Here is a 19,069-nt window from a genome sequence, read left to right on the forward strand (position 1 = left end):
AATAGAATGTATAGATAGATAGATAAATAGATTATGATTGCGTCATGCAAAGAAAACTGCACTGTCGCTTTAAGAACAATATTTGCAAGATTCAAAAGATAGATAGATAGATAGATAGATAGATAGATAGATAGAGAATGATGGCGTCATGCAAAGAAAACTGCACTGCCGCTTTAAGAACAATATTTGCAAGATTCAAAAGATAGATAGATAGATAGATAGATAGATAGATAGATAGATTATGATGGCGTCCTGCAAAGAAAACTGCACTGTCGTTTTAAGAACAATATTTGCAAGATTCAAAAGATAGATAGATAGATAGATAGATAGATAGATAGATAGATAGATAGAGAATGATGGCGTCATGCAAAGAAAACTGCACTGCCGCTTTAAGAACAATATTTGCAAGATTCAAAAGATAGATAGATAGATAGATAGATAGATAGATGGCGTCATGCAAAGAAAACTGCACTGTCGCTTTAAGAACAATGTTTGCAAGATTCAAAAGATAGATAGATAGATAGATAGATTATGATGGCGTCCTGCAAAGAAAACTGTACTGCCACTTTAAGAACAATATTTGCAAGATTCAAAAGATAGATAGATAGATAGATAGATAGATAGATAGATAGATGGCGTCCTGCAAAGAAAACTGTACTGCCGCTTTAAGACCAATATTTGCAAGATTCAAAAGATAGATAGATAGATAGATAGATAGATAGATAGATAGATAGATAGATAGATAGATAGATAGATAGATGGCGTCATGCAAAGAAAACTGCACTGTCGCTTTAAGAACAATGTTTGCAAGATTCAAAAGATAGATAGATAGATAGATAGATAGATAGATAGATAGATAGATAGATAGATAGATAGATAGATAGATAGATAGATAGATAGATAGATAGATAGATAGAGAATGATGGCGTCATGCAAAGAAAACTGCACTGCCGCTTTAAGAACAATATTTGCAAGATTCAAAAGATAGATAGATAGATAGATAGATAGATAGATAGATAGATAGATAGATAGATAGATAGATAGATTATGATGGCGTCCTGCAAAGAAAACTGCACTGTCGTTTTAAGAACAATGTTTGCAGGATTCAAAAGATAGATAGATAGATAGATAGATAGATAGATAGATAGATAGATAGATAGATAGATAGATAGATAGATAGATAGATAGATAGATAGATAGATAGATAGATAGATGGCGTCATGCAAAGAAAACTGCACTGTCGCTTTAAGAACAATGTTTGCAAGATTCAAAAGATAGATAGATAGATAGATAGATAGATAGATAGATAGATAGATAGATAGATAGATAGATAGATAGATTATGATGGCGTCCTGCAAAGAAAACTGCACTGCCGCTTTAAGAACAATATTTGCAAGATTCAAAAGATAGATAGATAGGTAGATTATGATGGCGTCCTGCAAAGAAAACTGCACTGTCGTTTTAAGAACAATGTTTGCAAGATTCAAAAGATAGATAGATAGACAGATAGATGGCGTCATGCAAAGAAAACTGCACTGTCGCTTTAAGAACAATGTTTGCAAGATTCAAAAGATAGATAGATAGATAGATAGATAGATAGATAGATAGACAGATAGATAGATAGATAGATAGATAGATAGATAGATAGATGGCGTCATGCAAAGAAAACTGCACTGTCGCTTTAAGAACAATGTTTGCAAGATTCAAAAGATAGATAGATAGATAGATTATGATGGCGTCCTGCAAAGAAAACTGTACTGCCACTTTAAGAACAATATTTGCAAGATTCAAAAGATAGATAGATAGATAGATAGATAGATAGATAGATAGATAGATAGATAGATAGATAGATAGATAGATAGATAGATGGCGTCCTGCAAAGAAAACTGTACTGCCGCTTTAAGACCAATATTTGCAAGATTCAAAAGATAGATAGATAGATAGATAGATAGATAGATAGATAGATAGATAGATAGATAGATAGATAGATAGATGGCGTCATGCAAAGAAAACTGCACTGTCGCTTTAAGAACAATGTTTGCAAGATTCAAAAGATAGATAGATAGATAGATAGATAGATAGATAGATAGATAGATAGATAGATAGATAGATAGATAGATAGAGAATGATGGCGTCATGCAAAGAAAACTGCACTGCCGCTTTAAGAACAATATTTGCAAGATTCAAAAGATAGATAGATAGATAGATAGATAGATAGATAGATAGATAGATAGATAGATAGATAGATAGATAGATAGATAGATAGATAGATAGATAGATTATGATGGCGTCCTGCAAAGAAAACTGCACTGTCGTTTTAAGAACAATGTTTGCAGGATTCAAAAGATAGATAGATAGATAGATAGATAGATAGATAGATAGATAGATAGATAGATAGATAGATAGATAGATAGATAGATAGATAGATAGATAGATGGCGTCATGCAAAGAAAACTGCACTGTCGCTTTAAGAACAATGTTTGCAAGATTCAAAAGATAGATAGATAGATAGATAGATAGATAGATAGATAGATAGATAGATAGATAGATAGATAGATAGATAGATAGATAGATAGATAGATAGATTATGATGGCGTCCTGCAAAGAAAACTGCACTGCCGCTTTAAGAACAATATTTGCAAGATTCAAAAGATAGATAGATAGGTAGATTATGATGGCGTCCTGCAAAGAAAACTGCACTGTCGTTTTAAGAACAATGTTTGCAAGATTCAAAAGATAGATAGATAGACAGATAGATGGCGTCATGCAAAGAAAACTGCACTGTCGCTTTAAGAACAATGTTTGCAAGATTCAAAAGATAGATAGATAGATAGATAGATAGATAGATAGATAGATAGATAGATAGATAGATAGATAGATAGATAGATAGATAGATAGATAGACAGATAGATAGATAGATAGATAGATAGATAGATAGATAGATAGATAGATAGATAGATAGATGGCGTCATGCAAAGAAAACTGCACTGTCGCTTTAAGAACAATGTTTGCAAGATTCAAAAGATAGATAGATAGAGAATGATGGCGTCATGCAAAGAAAACTGCACTAGATAGATAGATGTGCAATGAAAACATTGTGCACTGTCGCTTTAAGAGCAGTGTTTGCCCGATTCAAAAGGTGAGGCTCCGCCCACTCCGTCTTAGGTCAGTTTCGTTTTTTCGATCGTGAGACGTTCTGCTGTAACAAACCCTTAATGATGGGAACATCTAATGCCAAACCTCTGAAATGTCCTCTGTGTCATGAGGATTGTCGGGAACAGGTGACGCTGGGATGCGGACACAGCTTCTGTCGGGTTTGTATCAGTGAGTTATGGAGTGGATCTGACACTGGACCGTATTACTGCCCCGAGTGTAGATACGAGTACCAGCAGCTGCCGGACTACACGGACGGAGCCTCGACATCTACAGCCACACCAAACACACGTACGGGCACTAACACACAACTAAACAAACCTCGACTGGTTGACCTTGATGGCTTCTAGCCTATGTTATATTTGTTGTGCACGTGTGTAAATTGACCATGACGTAGGCCACAATTTCTCCTGTGTGTTTACTCTGTTGTAGTTGATTAACGTTAGTTGATTAACGATTAACGCATTTATAGATTATTCTTATAGAGTTATAGAAAATTAAGACTTTTTACAGTCTCGCTAGTTTGTTTAATTTTTCTACAAACAATGTTCAACAGTTTATAATATAGCCTACATACTGTAACTTCTCGGGAGAATGATGATATTTTTGTCATTTTCAGTCTTTTCCAAAACAGCATCACTAAGGCAATATCAAATGTATTATATTTAAAAGCATTCCAGGACAGAAATTATATATATTTTAGGATAGAAAACTCAAAGTTAGAATTTTTTAAAGATTGTAATACACACTATCGAATAATATTTCTTTTACACTTTGTGTATAATTTTACAATTGCAAATTGATTTAAAATAATGTACAATAAAAAAAAAATTAGTTCATTAGTGACAGTTACTTTGCACATGTCAAATAATTCATATCTGGCTCTTTACTGATATATTTTGTCTCATTGGTGAAACAACAACCGCAACTGAAACAAAAATCACTTACAGTACATTAATGCGGTTCCATGTTTTCCTCTAGATTGGGCCTTCAGAAAGAAGCATCATGGCCATGGCCGGCACTCGAAAAAATGGCTTGGGAAGAGGAAGTTCAGTTCGGCGTTCGATGGTGGCGGATGGAGACTTGGCACAGCGCCGTTTAATGACATCGTTAGTGGCCCCGATGTAATCGCCATCAATGACTCTGATGAAGAAACATCAATACCAAGGAAAAGAAAGGCCACGGCAGATGAACGCCCATCTGAAAGCCAGACTCCATCAGTGGTTTGGGGAATGACCTCTACAAGTGACACATCAACACAACACACACCTCCAGAAACAGTGGAGATCACATCTCCTCCTGCAGAATCATCTCCTGAGAGGAACACAAGTTCCTCTCAGCAAGACCAGCATACCGTGTCTTCACACGGTGACACAGGCTCACCCAGGAGAGGCAGCACATCTCAGGAAGAGAAAGAAGTCTCAAAAGAGCCACCATCAACCTCTTCCAAAGCCAGCGACTTACCAGCAGTCAACGCCACCTCTCGTTCGCCAGGAAGACGGGAAAAGGACAGTGCTTGTACCAGTGAATCAGCTTCCCTCAGGATCTGCTCTACATCTTCTGAGAGACTGTCCAGGAGCAGCTCTGTGCCGTGCCATTACTGTCCCAGTTCAGACCAGAAGGTGGCGGTAAAGACCTGCCTGGTTTGCGGGGCCTCCATGTGCTCGGAGCACCTGCGCGCGCACCTGGAAAAGCCTGTGTTCCAGAACCACCCGCTCGTGGACGCCGTGGAGGATGTGTCTCTCTGGAGATGCCAAGAGCACCAGGAGATGAACCGGATCTACTGTCGATCATGTGCAGTGTGTGTTTGTACCGTGTGTTCCCTGGTCGGGTCGCACAAGGGGCACGAGTGCATCAGCATCCGCGAGGCAGAGCAGGAGCTCAGAGTGAGGCTTTGTTTTCTCCTTTCGAATTGGTGATTTAATATGTGGCTCAACTTTCAGGTTTCTATTGTGAATAGTAGTTTTAGGCATAAGTAGTACACGATCTACAAAATAAAAGATAGGAAAGTTATTTAAAGTGATAGTTCACCCAAAAATGAACATTCTGTCATTCATTTCTCACCCTCATGTCGTTCCAAACCGTGTTCCGTATCTTCGGAACACAAATGAAGATCTTTTTGATGAAATCTGTGTGATTTCTGTTCCTCCATCCATTGACAGCTACACAATTATCACTTTGATGCTTCAAAAAGTTCATAAAGAGATCGTAAAACTAATACATATGAATTGAGCGGTTTAGTCCAAATTTTCTGAAGAGATGAGATCGCTTTATATGATGATCAGGTTAAATTTAGTCTTTTATTCGCATATAAACATTGATCAGCGAACATAAACTGAAGTTCAAAAGTGATGCGTAACACAAGAATGAACCTCATTGGTTCTTGCTGAAGCTCAAATGTGCTGCGTAACACGAGAATGAACCTCATTGGTTCTTACAGAAGCTCAAATGTGCTGCGTAACACGAGATTGAACCTCATTGGTTCTTGCTGAAGCTCAAACGTGCTGCGTAACACGAGATTGAACCTCATTGGTTCTCGCACGTCAAGCGAACATGATTGGTTACCACAACTGATGTGTGAGTTGATGAATGTTTATATGTGAATAAAAGCCTAAATTCGAAATAGAAATATTTTTTAACATGAAAAATGTCACTTTTAATCAATTTAATGTGTTCTTGCTCAGTGGTTTATCTACATTCTCAGGGCTCACTGAAGGATGAGATGCAAAAAATACAAAAAACGGAAAAGTCCATTCAGGAGAAACTCTCTGAGCTCAGTGAGAAAAAACGTGGTGTCCAGGTAAGTGTAAGTTTATCATGTTGTTGATGGAGTTGTTGCAAGTTTTGTAGTTGTTGTTTAGTTATTCATTTTGTATTTTATAGTTATAATTTTTTGACTTGTTCATGTTTTTTTAGCTTTCTTTGATCCAGTGTTGTTATTGACAAAAAATTAACTAAAATTGTTTTTGCCAATTGTAATTAAACTGAAATAAAATGACTAATCAACATTAGATGAAAAACTTAAACGTAAAACATGAAAATTAGAAATGTTGCCTGGGCAGCTAACTGAAATAAGATAAGTTGAAGTACTAAAATTACTAATATGTGACCCTGGACCACAAAACCAGTCATAAGTCGCACGGGTATATTTGTGGCAATAGCCAACAATATATCGTATGGGTCAAAATTATCGATTTTTCTTTTATGCCAAAAATCATTAGGATATTAAGTAAAGATCATGTTCCATGAAGATATTTTGTAAATTTCCTACCGTAAATATAGAAAACATTTATTTTTGTGAGTGAATGCAGCACAATCGTGAACATAAATTAACAACTTTAAAGGCGATTTTCTCAATGTTTAGATTTTTTTGCACACTCAGATTCCAGAATTTCAAATTCAGACAAATACATACATCAAAACCATACATCAAATGAAAGCTTATTTATTCAGCTTTTCATAAATCTCAATTTATAAAAATTGACCCATTGACTGGTTTTGTTGTCCAGGGTCACATATTGAAAGAGAAATATTTATATAGATATTTAAATGTAATTAGAAATCATAACAAAAGCATATAACAAAATGGCTAAAAATGAAACCTGAAAATAGAAAAATTCAAGCTAAAAGTATATAAAATGATTCTAAAATAACACTGGTCTTACACATTGGGTCTGGGTCTGTAAAGCACTTTGGTCAACTCTTGTGTTGATTTTATACGTGCTTTAGAAATAAAATGATTGATTGATTGATTGACATGAAATCAACCATGATCTCTTATATAAGTCAAGTCAATATTAGTGTTAAAAGCAAATTTTATTTATAGAATCTAACAGAAAAGATGAGAATAAACAAAGGAATAGATCAGCATACAATAGCATAAAGTAAATGTTAACTCTTTGTGCATTAACTCTCATTGTCCCTGACTCTCGTAGACGGGGCTGGAGGACGTGCGGGCTGCTGTTTTGCAGCAGTATCAGGTGATGCGAGAGGCTCTGGAGCACGAGGAGGGACAGGCGTTACGCTGCGTAGCCCAGGAAGAGCACAGAGTGCTGGGAAGCATTGACAAGCAGCTGGACACGTTACAGGGCGCCTTGACATCTAGCCAGACCATTTTAAACACCTTGCAGGGAATGACAGATGCTGAGCGGGTGTCACAGTACCAGGACCAGGCCTTCATCATGGTACGACAAGCAGCAGTGATCATTAGCTAGCTATGTTTCCATCCTTCTATTTTAATGCTCGTTTTGGGATAACACGTTAAAAAACGCTGGAGAGAAATGCCAAGAGTTGCATAAATTCTAAAAATCCACATTAAAAACGTATGTGCTCAATTGATGCGGATAATGTTTTTAACAGATATAGCGCAACAAAGAACTCACGTTGACTGTCTCAACAGAGGATGTGATTGGAAAACTGGACTAACCAGCAGATAATTGTCATTGCATCATTGTTTTAGTTCTTCTGAAATACCTGAGCAAGTCTGTCATCAGAATGATCTGGTTTAATTCCCTCCCAGAAGCGTCTCACACGATAGCGTTCACAAACACCAGCATCCGAACGCAAGATAACATGACAGCGTTTATTGCATTTCGTCTGTGTGTTCTGAGGCGCAAGTCATCTGACGTAGGTTAAAAGAGCCACAGTTGCTTCCCCGATTGCAGCAACTTTAATTTTTATTACAGATATTTTGTGGCAATTTCTCATGAAGTGATGATTTTGTTCTCTTGAACACATGGGATGGAAACGCTGCTTTATTCGCAATAGTTTTATGCAATATTCCAGTTTTGTACAGGTTAAATTCGCAACTTTGGATGGAAACAAAGCTAATGAGAGATTTGTAGTTTTGTTTATTAAAGGAACACTCCACCGTTTTTTGAAATAGGGCTTATTCACTTTCTTTCCTACATTTAGATAGGTGGGCAAATGCATTTTTGTCTCAGTGCATGCATTGTTTTAGTTTGACAGGGTCGGCACTAGCTTAGCTTAGCATAATGAATGGAATCCTTTGTTGCCAGCTAGCATGTCCTGAGTAAAAGTGATATATATATAAAAAAAAAAAACACCTAATTACTTTTTGTGGCCTGCGTATTCACAACAAGTACAAATAGCGATGCAGATTAACACTAGGCGATTTCCTAGGCAGATATTGACTTAAATATTAAGGACTATATTAGGGGGAAGCACAGGCGAAGCACTGCTACTTGGGCGTGATATCTCTGCGCCCAAGTAGCAGTGCTTTGCCTGTGCTTCCCCCTAATATAGTCCCAAGTCAATATCTGCATAGGAAATCACCTAGTGTTAATCTGCATCGCTATTTGTACTTGTTGTGAATACGCAGGCAACAAGAAGTAATTAGGTGTTTTTTTATTTATTTTTATATCACTTTTACTCAGGACATGCTAGCTGGCAACAAAGGATTCCATTCATTATGCTAAGCTAAGCTAGCGCCGACCCTGTCAAACTAAAACAATGCATGCACTGAGACAAAAATGCATTTGCCCACCTATCTAAATGTAGGAAAGAAGGTGAATAAGCCCTATTTCAAAAAACGGTGGAGTGTTCCTTTAAACATATTTTGGTTCTTAGATTTTAGTAAATTTGTATATGTAATGCAACTCTTACTGTTTATTTCAGGAATACAGCAAAATAGCAGGACAGTGAGTAAAATGGTTCAATTATTTGGTGATTTGGATAAATATACTAATTTAAGGGATAGTTCGCCTAAAAATGAACATTTTGTCGTCATTTACTCGCCCTCAAGTTGTTCCAAACCTGTATGAATTTATTTGCTCTGCTGGACACAAAAGAAGATATTTTGAAAAATGTTTGTAACCAGATTTGTGGGGCGCATACTATGGAAGTCAACGGTATAAATATCTTCTTTTGTGTTTGGCAGAACAAAGACATTTATACAGGTTTGGAACTTGAGGGCGAGTGTATGATGACAGAATTTTCATGCTTGGGTGAACTATCCCTTTAAGTGTTTTTAATTATTTGTACTAACCACCCTGTCTTCATCCAGACTGACAGCACTGTCTGACCCTGTGCAAACCCTCCAGCCTCCTCAGGAGATCAACCAAGACCGACTGGACTGTCTTCATGACTGGACCGAGAGGAGACTGGAGACTGTGCTCATAACACTGCCTCACCGAGACCCTTTCAGACTGCTGTGTGAGTCATTTACACTCCTAATTATACTACAAATACGGCTAGGGCGTGTGTGTGTGTGTGTGTGTGTGTGTGTGTGTGTGTGTGTGTGTGTGTGTGTGAGAGAGTTTTACTTTAGCCCTATTCAGACAGTAATTGCTTCTCATGTGGACGTCTGTAAACTGGCGAATCTTGTTGCTTGATACTGTATAGTTTTGGAAACCATGATACATTTTTTCAGGATTCTTTGATGAATAGAAAGTTCAAAAGAACAGAATTTATTTGGAATAGAAATCTTTTGTGACATTATAAACGTCTGTACTGTCACTTAAACAAAATCCATATTTGCTAATAAAAGTATAAATGTCTTTTTTTTAATTTTTTTTTTATCATACTGACCCCAAACTCTTGAATAGTAGTGTAGGTACCGCTTACACTTTTACTTTAAACACATTTTAAAATCTTTAAATAATGTCAATAAGTAAGGCAATTGTACTTGAATTTATTTGATTCAATTTGGTATTGTGATGTATTATATTATACTGTAATACTTTAATGGCAGATAAACAAAGCATATTAGATTTTATATCAAAAGATGATATACTTTAGTTTAGGGTCCAATTATCTCTATTAACTGTATTAACTCTATTATGCTTATTAGCATACGTATTACTAGGATATTGGCTGTTTATTAGCACATATTAATGCCTTATTCTGCATGACCATATTCTACATCCCTTAATCCTACCTGGTCACACTTTAGATTAGGGTACAATTCTCACTATTAACTACAACTTTTGCCTCAATAAACTCATTTACCTTTAATAAATGACTGCTTATTAACAAGCGTGCCGGACAAGTGCTGAAAAGTGAAGCCAAACCGTCTTGATCGCCCCCGGTGGCTGGTCCCAGTATAGGTGGACGCGATGGAAATCTTCAACTTTAATTTCTACATGTCCATAACTGTTTATTTCACACAGTAAACTTTGTAGTAACCGTTTCTGCGGGAGTGAGTGCGGGACCATGATATCGCGGCTTTACCGGGTCCCGCGTTACTACTGCACAGAAGCAGGTCCCAAATCAGCGCAAGATGTCAGCGCCATATTAGGACTTTATTAGGACTCCATCTTTTTTTACAGTCTATGCTTATTAATAGTTAGTGAAGTAGTTTTTAAGTTTAGGTATTGCGCATCATTTTACTCATTCCCGCAGATTTTGTGCTCACACCCAGTGCGCGCACATAAAGCCGCCTCTCAGTACTAAATTGAGTTATTTTTCGCTGCTTATTGCGCTTAAACTGTCAAATACACACAAAATAATGTCAAAATGCCAATTTTGGTGAGTATTAATGTAAACAGTCAGTTATGTTTTAAGTGAATGTAAACAGTTGAGAAAGAAAACGTGTGTGTAACAGTATAATGGATCCGTGCGTCAGGCCTTAAAGTGACAGCAGCCTAATAAACCTGCTGCTAAATTATGAGATAATATAAAAAATATCTACATGGCAGTTTTCCCCTTGGTATCGATGTCAAAATTGTGGCCAGTGAGAATGCTGAGGGGCTAATAACTTTGGAAAACCACTAGCGAGCCATAAAAGTTAGTGTCAAGACCCGGACACACATATTATGTCTGACACCTGATGTTTCTCTCTGCAGATGGGATAAGCCCAAGTCTGGATCCTGATACTGCCCATCCAAAGCTGCTGCTGTCGGATGAAAACCGTACGGTGGAGTACAGCGAGACCCAGCAGGACTACAGCGAGCAGGAGACACGCTTCAACGTTTTCCCCCAGGTGCTGGGCTCTCGCGCCATCGACGGAGGCTGCTGCTACTGGGAAGTGGAGGTCGCCCTGGATGAGGGCCGCTGGAAGCTGGGCGTCTGTGATGGACAGATAGGCAGAAAGGGGCAAAAGGACGTCTGTCGTATTGGCTTCTACCCCAATTCTTGGTGTTTAATTTATGAGAAGGGAAAGGTGGAAGCTCTGCACGATAAGGTGGCGTCACCTGTGTGTGCCGCTGAACTTTGGAAGGTCGGAGTGCTGCTGGATTTTAAAGAAGGTCGCTTGTCTTTTTACAGCGTGGCCAGGGAAGGAGCTCTTTCTTTGCTGTACTGTTTTGAGCACAAGTTCACTGAGCCTTTGTATCCGGCGCTGGCGGTTTCTAAAACTCAGCTCAGCATCTGCGATATATTTACCAAGATCACTACAGACTAGACTATTTTATGACACTTTATTATATTAAGAAACAGAAATCACTTTTACATTCCACAAAACATCATTCCAGTAGTCATGACTGCTGAATTTAAGAGTGCAAGAGGTCTTGAAAACAATGGCCTATTTTTTTATGATAATCCTCTGATTTTTAATGAGGAGGATTTACATATCTGAGCCGTTTCCATTCCAAATATATGCTTTATATATGCATTTATATATCATCTGGAATGGTCTTTTTTCAAAACAATCTTGCACAGCCTTTTAACTTTTTTCAACCACTTTTTAAAATGTCTTTTTTTATTATTAATTGGATCATTTTAGAGAAAGTCATTTTGTATTTTTATATAAGTAAAATATAAATGTCCATTGTATTTTTATGTATACTTAAACTGAAGGCCAGGAGAAATATTTTTCAGTAATCTAAAAGACTAGATAAAGTGAAAAATTTCAAACGTTACTCGATTTTATACTTGATGATACCAGCATATCTATATCATTCCATGTTGAATTACTTTTGATGAATATTGCATTTTTACTCTAGGTGGCAGCATTGTTCAATATCTAATTTGAAATTTCTGTGATGATTGTTTGAACTGTGCAGTAAAGCTTATGGAATTAAATGAAGATGTTATTTCACAGATGTTTCACAGCACAAATATGTTCTTCTGTGCTGTACCGTGTTCATGAATTACCTGTGAGATATTTCTTGATAAAGCCTGTGTTGTCACAAAAGCTTTTCTCGTTTCGTATGTTTTGTAAGTCAGGATGTGCCCTTTAATTTTCATTTAAGCCACTGGTGGGAGATGTCCTTCAGGAGTCATCCGTTCTAAACACTGCTTTCACAATTCAATTCAATTCAGGTCAATACAAATTGCCCTGGCTGTTAATAAAGAAAAATAATGAGTGAAGAAAACATTAGCGATGTGGTAATAAAGACCCTCTTAGAAAATGTCAATACATGACTAAATTATTCATTTGTTTATGATGTACATTTAATAATTAACCTTTAGTTCACTTGTAAAATAACATAATTAATTGGATTTACTTGTCAAGTACTCAGTAATTTGCATTTGATTTAAAAATCTCACAAAAACAAGTACATTTTTTATCTTGCATAAATTTAATCAAATCTATTTTAGAATCAATAAGATTTTTTTGCATTGTGACTCATTTTACTGACAATCTTCTCCTCAAATCCTCATTACCATAATATATCTGGGCATTTTCTATTCTCAGTTATTGTTATTCTCATATTATTCTCATTAGATTCCATTACTGTAAGTACAGCAAAAAAAAACTACATGCTTATACACCACTTAAAATGAATATATATATACAGTATATACAATATTTCTATATACTAATATATATGAAATATATATACACACAGACCTTAATTCTTTGCGGCATAGATTCAGCAAGGTGCTGGAAACATTCCTCAGAGATTTTGGTCCATATTGACATGATCGCTTCACACAGTTGCTGCATATTTGTCGGCTGCCGTCCATGATGCGAATCTCGCGTTCGAGCACATCCTAAAGATCCTGTACTGGATTGAGATCTGGTGACTTGTGGAGGCCATTTGAGTTCAGTGAACTCACTGTCATGTTCAAGAAACCAGTTTGAGATGATTTGAGCTGTGTGACGGACGATGTTATCCTGCCAGAAGTAGCCATCAGAAGATGGGTCATAATGGGATGGACATGGTCAGCAACAATACTCAGGTCGGCTGTGGCGTTTAAATGAAGCTCGGTTTAGTATTAAGGGACTCAAAGTGTGCCAAGAAAACCCGCATTACACCAATACACCAGCAGGAGCCTGAACCGCTGATACGAGACAGGGTGGATCCATGATTTCATGTTGTTTATGCCAAATTCTGACCCGACTGAATGTCGCAACAGAAATTGAGAGACATCAATGTTTTCCCAATCTTCTATTGTCCAGTTTTGGTGAGCCCGTGTGAATTGTAGCCTCAGTTTGCTGTTCTCCGCTGACAGGAGTGTCACAGGTGTGTCTTCTGCTGCTCTAGCTCTTCTGCTTCAAGGTTTGATGTGTGTTGTTGTGTGTTCAGAGATGTTCTTCAGCAGACTTCAGTTGTAACAAGTGCTTATTTGAGTTACTGTTGCCTTTCTATCAGCTGAACCAGTCTGGCCATTGTCCTCTGACCGCTGGCATCAACAAGACATTTTCTCCCACAGAACTGATGCTCACTGGATATATTCTCTTTTCTGTAAACCTGAGACATGGTTGTGTGTGAAAATCCAAGTAAATCAACTGTTTCTGGAATACTCACAACCATGCCATGTTCAAAGTAAGTATATCAGTATATATATATGTTTTTTTGTTTTGTGAGTTTCACCTTTTTACTTCTGAATAACTTCTTTTGAAGTTCCACCTCCTCATTTTTGGCAAAGCATCTCTACAGGCGAACTAGGTGCACACGCCATGGCAACAAACCTGCGCCCTGAGCCAGGCTCTATCTCAGCGGTGCAGACAATGGGTCAGGGGTGCTTTTGCTCCCGGCTGCCTGTGGAAACAGGTGCAGAATAATTGTGTAAGTGCCTTACAGCTGCTCACCGTACTCTGAACGCTCACACATCAACTCTCCCCCGGTGTGAATTTACACCGTTCAGAACAGCTGAGAAGGGGACACTCAGTCCTACTGAGATTGAGCTAATTCGCTGAAGAAATTCATTTGTCATGTAGGGCTGAGCGCACTCGATGCTAGATCCATCTTACTTTTGATATTCTAATATTCAGAATTTGTTTTTCTGCTATAGATCACCTCTCTTTCATTGTGGTGGCAATAAACAAAAGCTGTATTGGATTACCTTAATTGTGTTTTTGTCTTTGGGAATTTGTTCAATGTAAAAAATGATATATGTTCAGTCATGGCAGCGTGTTGAAATAATTTAACCAGTTTCAGCTTAATTTTTTAAGTTATAAGAGATTCGACTTGTTTTTTAAGTCAGTTTATATAATATAAATAAAAAAATTCACATCCAGTTTGATTATACTTTAATGCAGCGATTGGACAAAGTTTTTAAGTTGAAATATATATAATTTATTTACAGCAGCCAATAGGTTAGATTGCACATAGTATATGCAATGAGTGAAATTAATATAACTCATTTTCATAATTAGAATCTCTCTGATCAGTGTCTTTAAAAGCCCCAAGGAAGCCCTTTGTTGTTGGCATGTGTGTATACAACATCTCCTTATATACTAGACTGTTCCTCTGGCAACAACAGCGCCTTGGACTGCTGAATATACCATACCTAACGGCAATCCAGTGCTTTTATCTGAGATTTGCAGACTTTTTGTGAAATTTAGGCATGTCTAATTTTCTGGTGATTTGACTGAATTCTCAGAGTACATCGCCTCATCATTTTCATCATCGTTGTTCCCTTGAGGATATTCATTTCAGCCTTTAGCACAGATGGCCAGGGACAGAGAACGTGGCCAGCTGGCTAATGTACATATTCCAAGACCTCTCTCCGAGGAAAAGACTTTTGACACTGTCCTCAATGTGACTTGACACTCGGAACACGGTGTATACTGTATCAAAGCTATACTCGCCTACAATGCAATGCATGAGCCAAAAAAACTACACGAATGCTTATCCTAATGGACACAGTGACAGATCTTTTACTCTATAAACATGTTGTGTACATCCAGGTGAAACTGATTATTGAAAAAGAAAAGGGCAGTGGCTATTTGCACTAGTGAATAGATGCTATTTACACTAAGGAGAAATTCACTTTAGGGATTTCACTCACAGTTTTAGACCAACAACACTATTGTTTCCTCTCTCATCCTCATAATTTTCAGTAAATGGGTTTGACAGAGTATGTCAGTCCTTTAATTAAGCTGTCACTCAATGAGACCCAAATTAGGAAGGATGGAACAGATCTCTCAGTTGAGAATGACAGTCTGTGTATATTGTAATCGACATATCCAGCTACTCGAAACTGATTTACATACAGCTCAAGCTCCTAAGCTTGTTTGATCCTTGAAGACTTTTAAGATGGCAGTAAGATCAATACGTTTTCGGAGTCAGAGCTTTTCACACTGCTTTTTATATTGGTGTTGTCGACAGGTGTTGATGCCATAAATCCATGCACTGGCAGCCTGTTCAAACACACGTCCATTCGTGTTATAGCGATGCTCACTTACTATTGGAATTCGCCCAGTGTCCGCATCCTGTAACTAATACTGGTGTGTGAGGATTTGAGTCATCCCTTGAAATCGGGTCTCTTTAAATACTAAGCTACACACATATGACATTTATTTAAAATATGTATACTACGTGCATAATAAAACAAATTGGACGTAATGCAATTTATTTCACTTGATAAACTCCCATGAAAAGGAAGTTGCAATTTTATCTTTTTTTGCATGTTTTCACGTATATCTGAGTGAAACGGCTTCTCAAAGAATAAATAATGTTGGCTTTTGTCCCTTTTTTTGTCCATTGGGAATTGATTGGATGGTTGTGGTTTGCAATTGGTGGATCTCACGTGAGTGACAGGTTGCCTCATCGGAGAAGAGATTGCAAGAGGGAGGGGAAGTTATTTTGATCAAAGATTACAAGGACACGTGAATTTTTTTTTTTTTTTTATATTGTAATGGACTATATTTTTCTTAGCGGAAGCATGAAGACAATATACAGGTAAAATAATAAAATAATTTGAACTCAAATCAATAGGCCTATTTCATGTCCATGTTTTTTTTTCCATGTTAGCTGTGAAGTAAGAAAGTACTGTCAGGTGGTCACAAAATAAACCCTAAGCATTTAGCAAAAAATATGAGCTTTATCTGTGCAGCTATACCATAAATCCTCTGTGACTCCCAAAAAGTCTCTTGCGTGAGAATCTGGTTTGATCTCATTCGTGTTATTTCTTTGGAGACTGTTGGGAAGAAAGTGGGATCACGTGATCATCATCGTCTACCTCAGAGACGAGGGAGCATCGAGGGAACGTGTTGCTCATCGGTGACATTTAACTCTCTATAAGGCGAATGGGAATATGATTCTGTTTCAAAGGCTTGTATAGATGTGGTCCTTCTTGTTGCAGTGGACATTTTCCCTCCCGCTGGCTAGTTTTCTCTGGCCTCTGTCATTCAGCTTGTTCTGGACGTCGTCATCACATTGCTGCTGTCACATTAGACATGTTGTTGCGAAACTGACTTCATAACCTCTTAAGCACTCTAGAGATTTGTCCTTGAGCGTGTAATAGTTTAAACACCTCATGATTAAACACAGGCCTCTGACTATAGCGATAGCAATGTCCAAATCAAAGTTTTGCTAGGCTGTGATGTAAATAAATTGGATAAAAACTGTGATACACAGAAAAACTACAATTCAGTAACAAATACATCACAGGAAAGTGTTCTTCAAGCCGTTTCATGCGGCCTTTCATTAGAGATTTAGCACTGACAACGGCGCATTCATTTCTCCATGTTTCACTGATGCTGTTCAAAGGGATTTCTTCACAGTAACTGCTGTCACCTTCCTTTATCAATCCCGGCCATGAAATGAAACACCTTGTAATTGATGCCAAAGAATTCTTTGTACCACCATACATCTCGCCTACAGCTCGCTCGTCTCATATAGAAGAGACTGAAAGGAATGCCCACACAAATCCATCTCTGACTGCCTGTGTCATAAAGCATCGCTTCACTTCTCCTGCCTTTGCCCCTGTATCGGTTTTCTTCAGTCCTTCTTCAGAGTGTTGTAAACTGTTCTTTCCTCGTACAATAAACAAATCAAATGCAGAAAATATTTTCTAGTAACATCGAGAGAATATTTAACTTAAAAAGTTAAATTGAGTAGGAATTGTAATCTTTTCTCAGAATTGTGAGATATAAAGTCCAATTCTAAGGAAAAAAAAGACTGACTTTTTTATTTTTTTACCTCAGAATAGTTTTTATCTCACAATTCTGACTTTATAACACGCAATTGTGACTTTATATCGTGCAATTCTGACTTTATATCTCCCAATTGCGACTTTATTTCTCAGAATTGCGACTTTATATCTCGCAATTGCGACTTTATTTCTCAGAATTGCGACTTTATTTCTCACAATTCTGACTTCACATCTCGCAATTGTGAGAAAAAAGTCAGAATTGTGAGATAAAAAGTCGCAATTATTATTATTTATTTATTATTCATTGGCGGAAACAAGCTTCCATAGTAATCTTTCTAACGCAAGAGGAAAATCTCACAAAACAAAACTGCATGTATTTTGAAGAAGAACATTGTTTTGGTTGTGCTTTAGCTCTTCATGACTGTGATGATAAATATGGTTCTTTTTGGAGAGATATGGAGAGAGATTATCCTATACTGGATACTGTTCAATAAAAAATCTAACTCACCTGTTGATTAATAAAAATGCAAATTTCCCGTTTTTACAACATTTCAAATCCCTCAGTTCTCGCCATCTCCGAAAAGCCAAGACAATGTTTTTAGTGAACTATTGTTGCATTAAAGGGGTCCTACAATGCCCTTTTCACAAGATGTAAATAAGTCTCTGATGTCCCAAGAGTGTGTATGTGAAGGTTTAGCTCAAAATACCTCACAGATATTTTTTTATAGCATGTTAAAATTGTCACTTTTTGAGGGTGAGCAAAAACGCACTGTTTGTGTGTGTCGCTTTAAATGCAAATGAGCTGCTGCTCCCGGCACAAAGGGCGGAGCTTCAAGAGCTTATGTGTGTTAGCAACTCCGACACAGACACACACTGAAAATTAAACAACTTTTAGCCTTTTATGACCAAACTGGAGTCGGACAATGATGGAGAGACTCAAGAAGTGGCAACATGTAGAATGCAACAGGACATTTCTGAATGGTTAGTTGATGAATTTATGGAGCTGCATGTGGAGTTAATGATGTTGATTACCTAGTCATTGATTAGCTTATTCTGTCATGATAATCTATAAATCGCGTTCCTGGGGGCGGGGTTTATGTAAATTTTAGGGTTAGTGCGTGTTGTCCCTACCAGCCATTTGTGTAAGCAATTTCTGTAAAAGAAAATATCTCCCTTTGCTTTGAACTTTGAGTGTCCTCACTTTGCAGATGTGTTTTATGCTCAAACAGCAACATTACACACTAACTAAAGTTAAAAAAGTTAAATCATAATCAACCACCCCTTTAAAGAATTAAGGCATCATTTCAGTATTTCAGTTATGGACATGTGTTTGTATGGCGAATTATATTTCTGTTGTTTAAGAGCTAAAAGCTGTACTGCGTGTCTAAAAACATCAAACTGTCAGCTGTGTTTACCTCTCCATTTGTTAATCTAAAGCTGTTACAGAATGTTGCATCCCTGACTGTTTTCTTCTTTCTCATTCATACTTTCATTCAGTCTAACTGGCATCAGATGATGCCTTCATTTCAGCCTCATTTAGCAGAACAAAAGAAAACATTAACTCTGCGCTTTAGCAAGAAAGCACTCTCACTCTTTCTCTCCTTCCTTCTTTCTCTTCAGAGCTGTCCTCATTTTCCCTGTTGTGTCTTCTAAAGTTAATACTCCCACTCCTGTTCCTCCTCCCTCC

At 37.4% G+C, this 19,069-nt stretch overlaps 1 protein-coding gene across 1 annotated transcript; it reads left to right on the forward strand.

Annotated features, from left to right (window-relative positions):
• Positions 1–3,159: 3,159 nt before the first annotated feature.
• LOC311290770 (tripartite motif-containing protein 14) lies at positions 3,160–12,467 on the forward strand. The gene is made up of 7 exons (XM_084409471.1): positions 3,160–3,444; positions 4,135–5,039; positions 5,858–5,953; positions 7,089–7,337; positions 8,791–8,813; positions 9,179–9,327; positions 10,959–12,467. Exons 1-7 carry the CDS (start codon positions 3,216–3,218, stop codon positions 11,513–11,515), a joined length of 2,208 nt encoding a protein of 735 aa, XP_084265597.1. The 5' UTR covers positions 3,160–3,215; the 3' UTR covers positions 11,516–12,467.
• The last annotated feature ends 6,602 nt before the right edge of the window (positions 12,468–19,069 follow it).

The sequence above is a fragment of the Rutilus rutilus genome (assembly GCF_951802725.1).
Source record: "Rutilus rutilus genome assembly, chromosome: 5".
NCBI lineage: Eukaryota > Metazoa > Chordata > Actinopteri > Cypriniformes > Leuciscidae > Rutilus > Rutilus rutilus.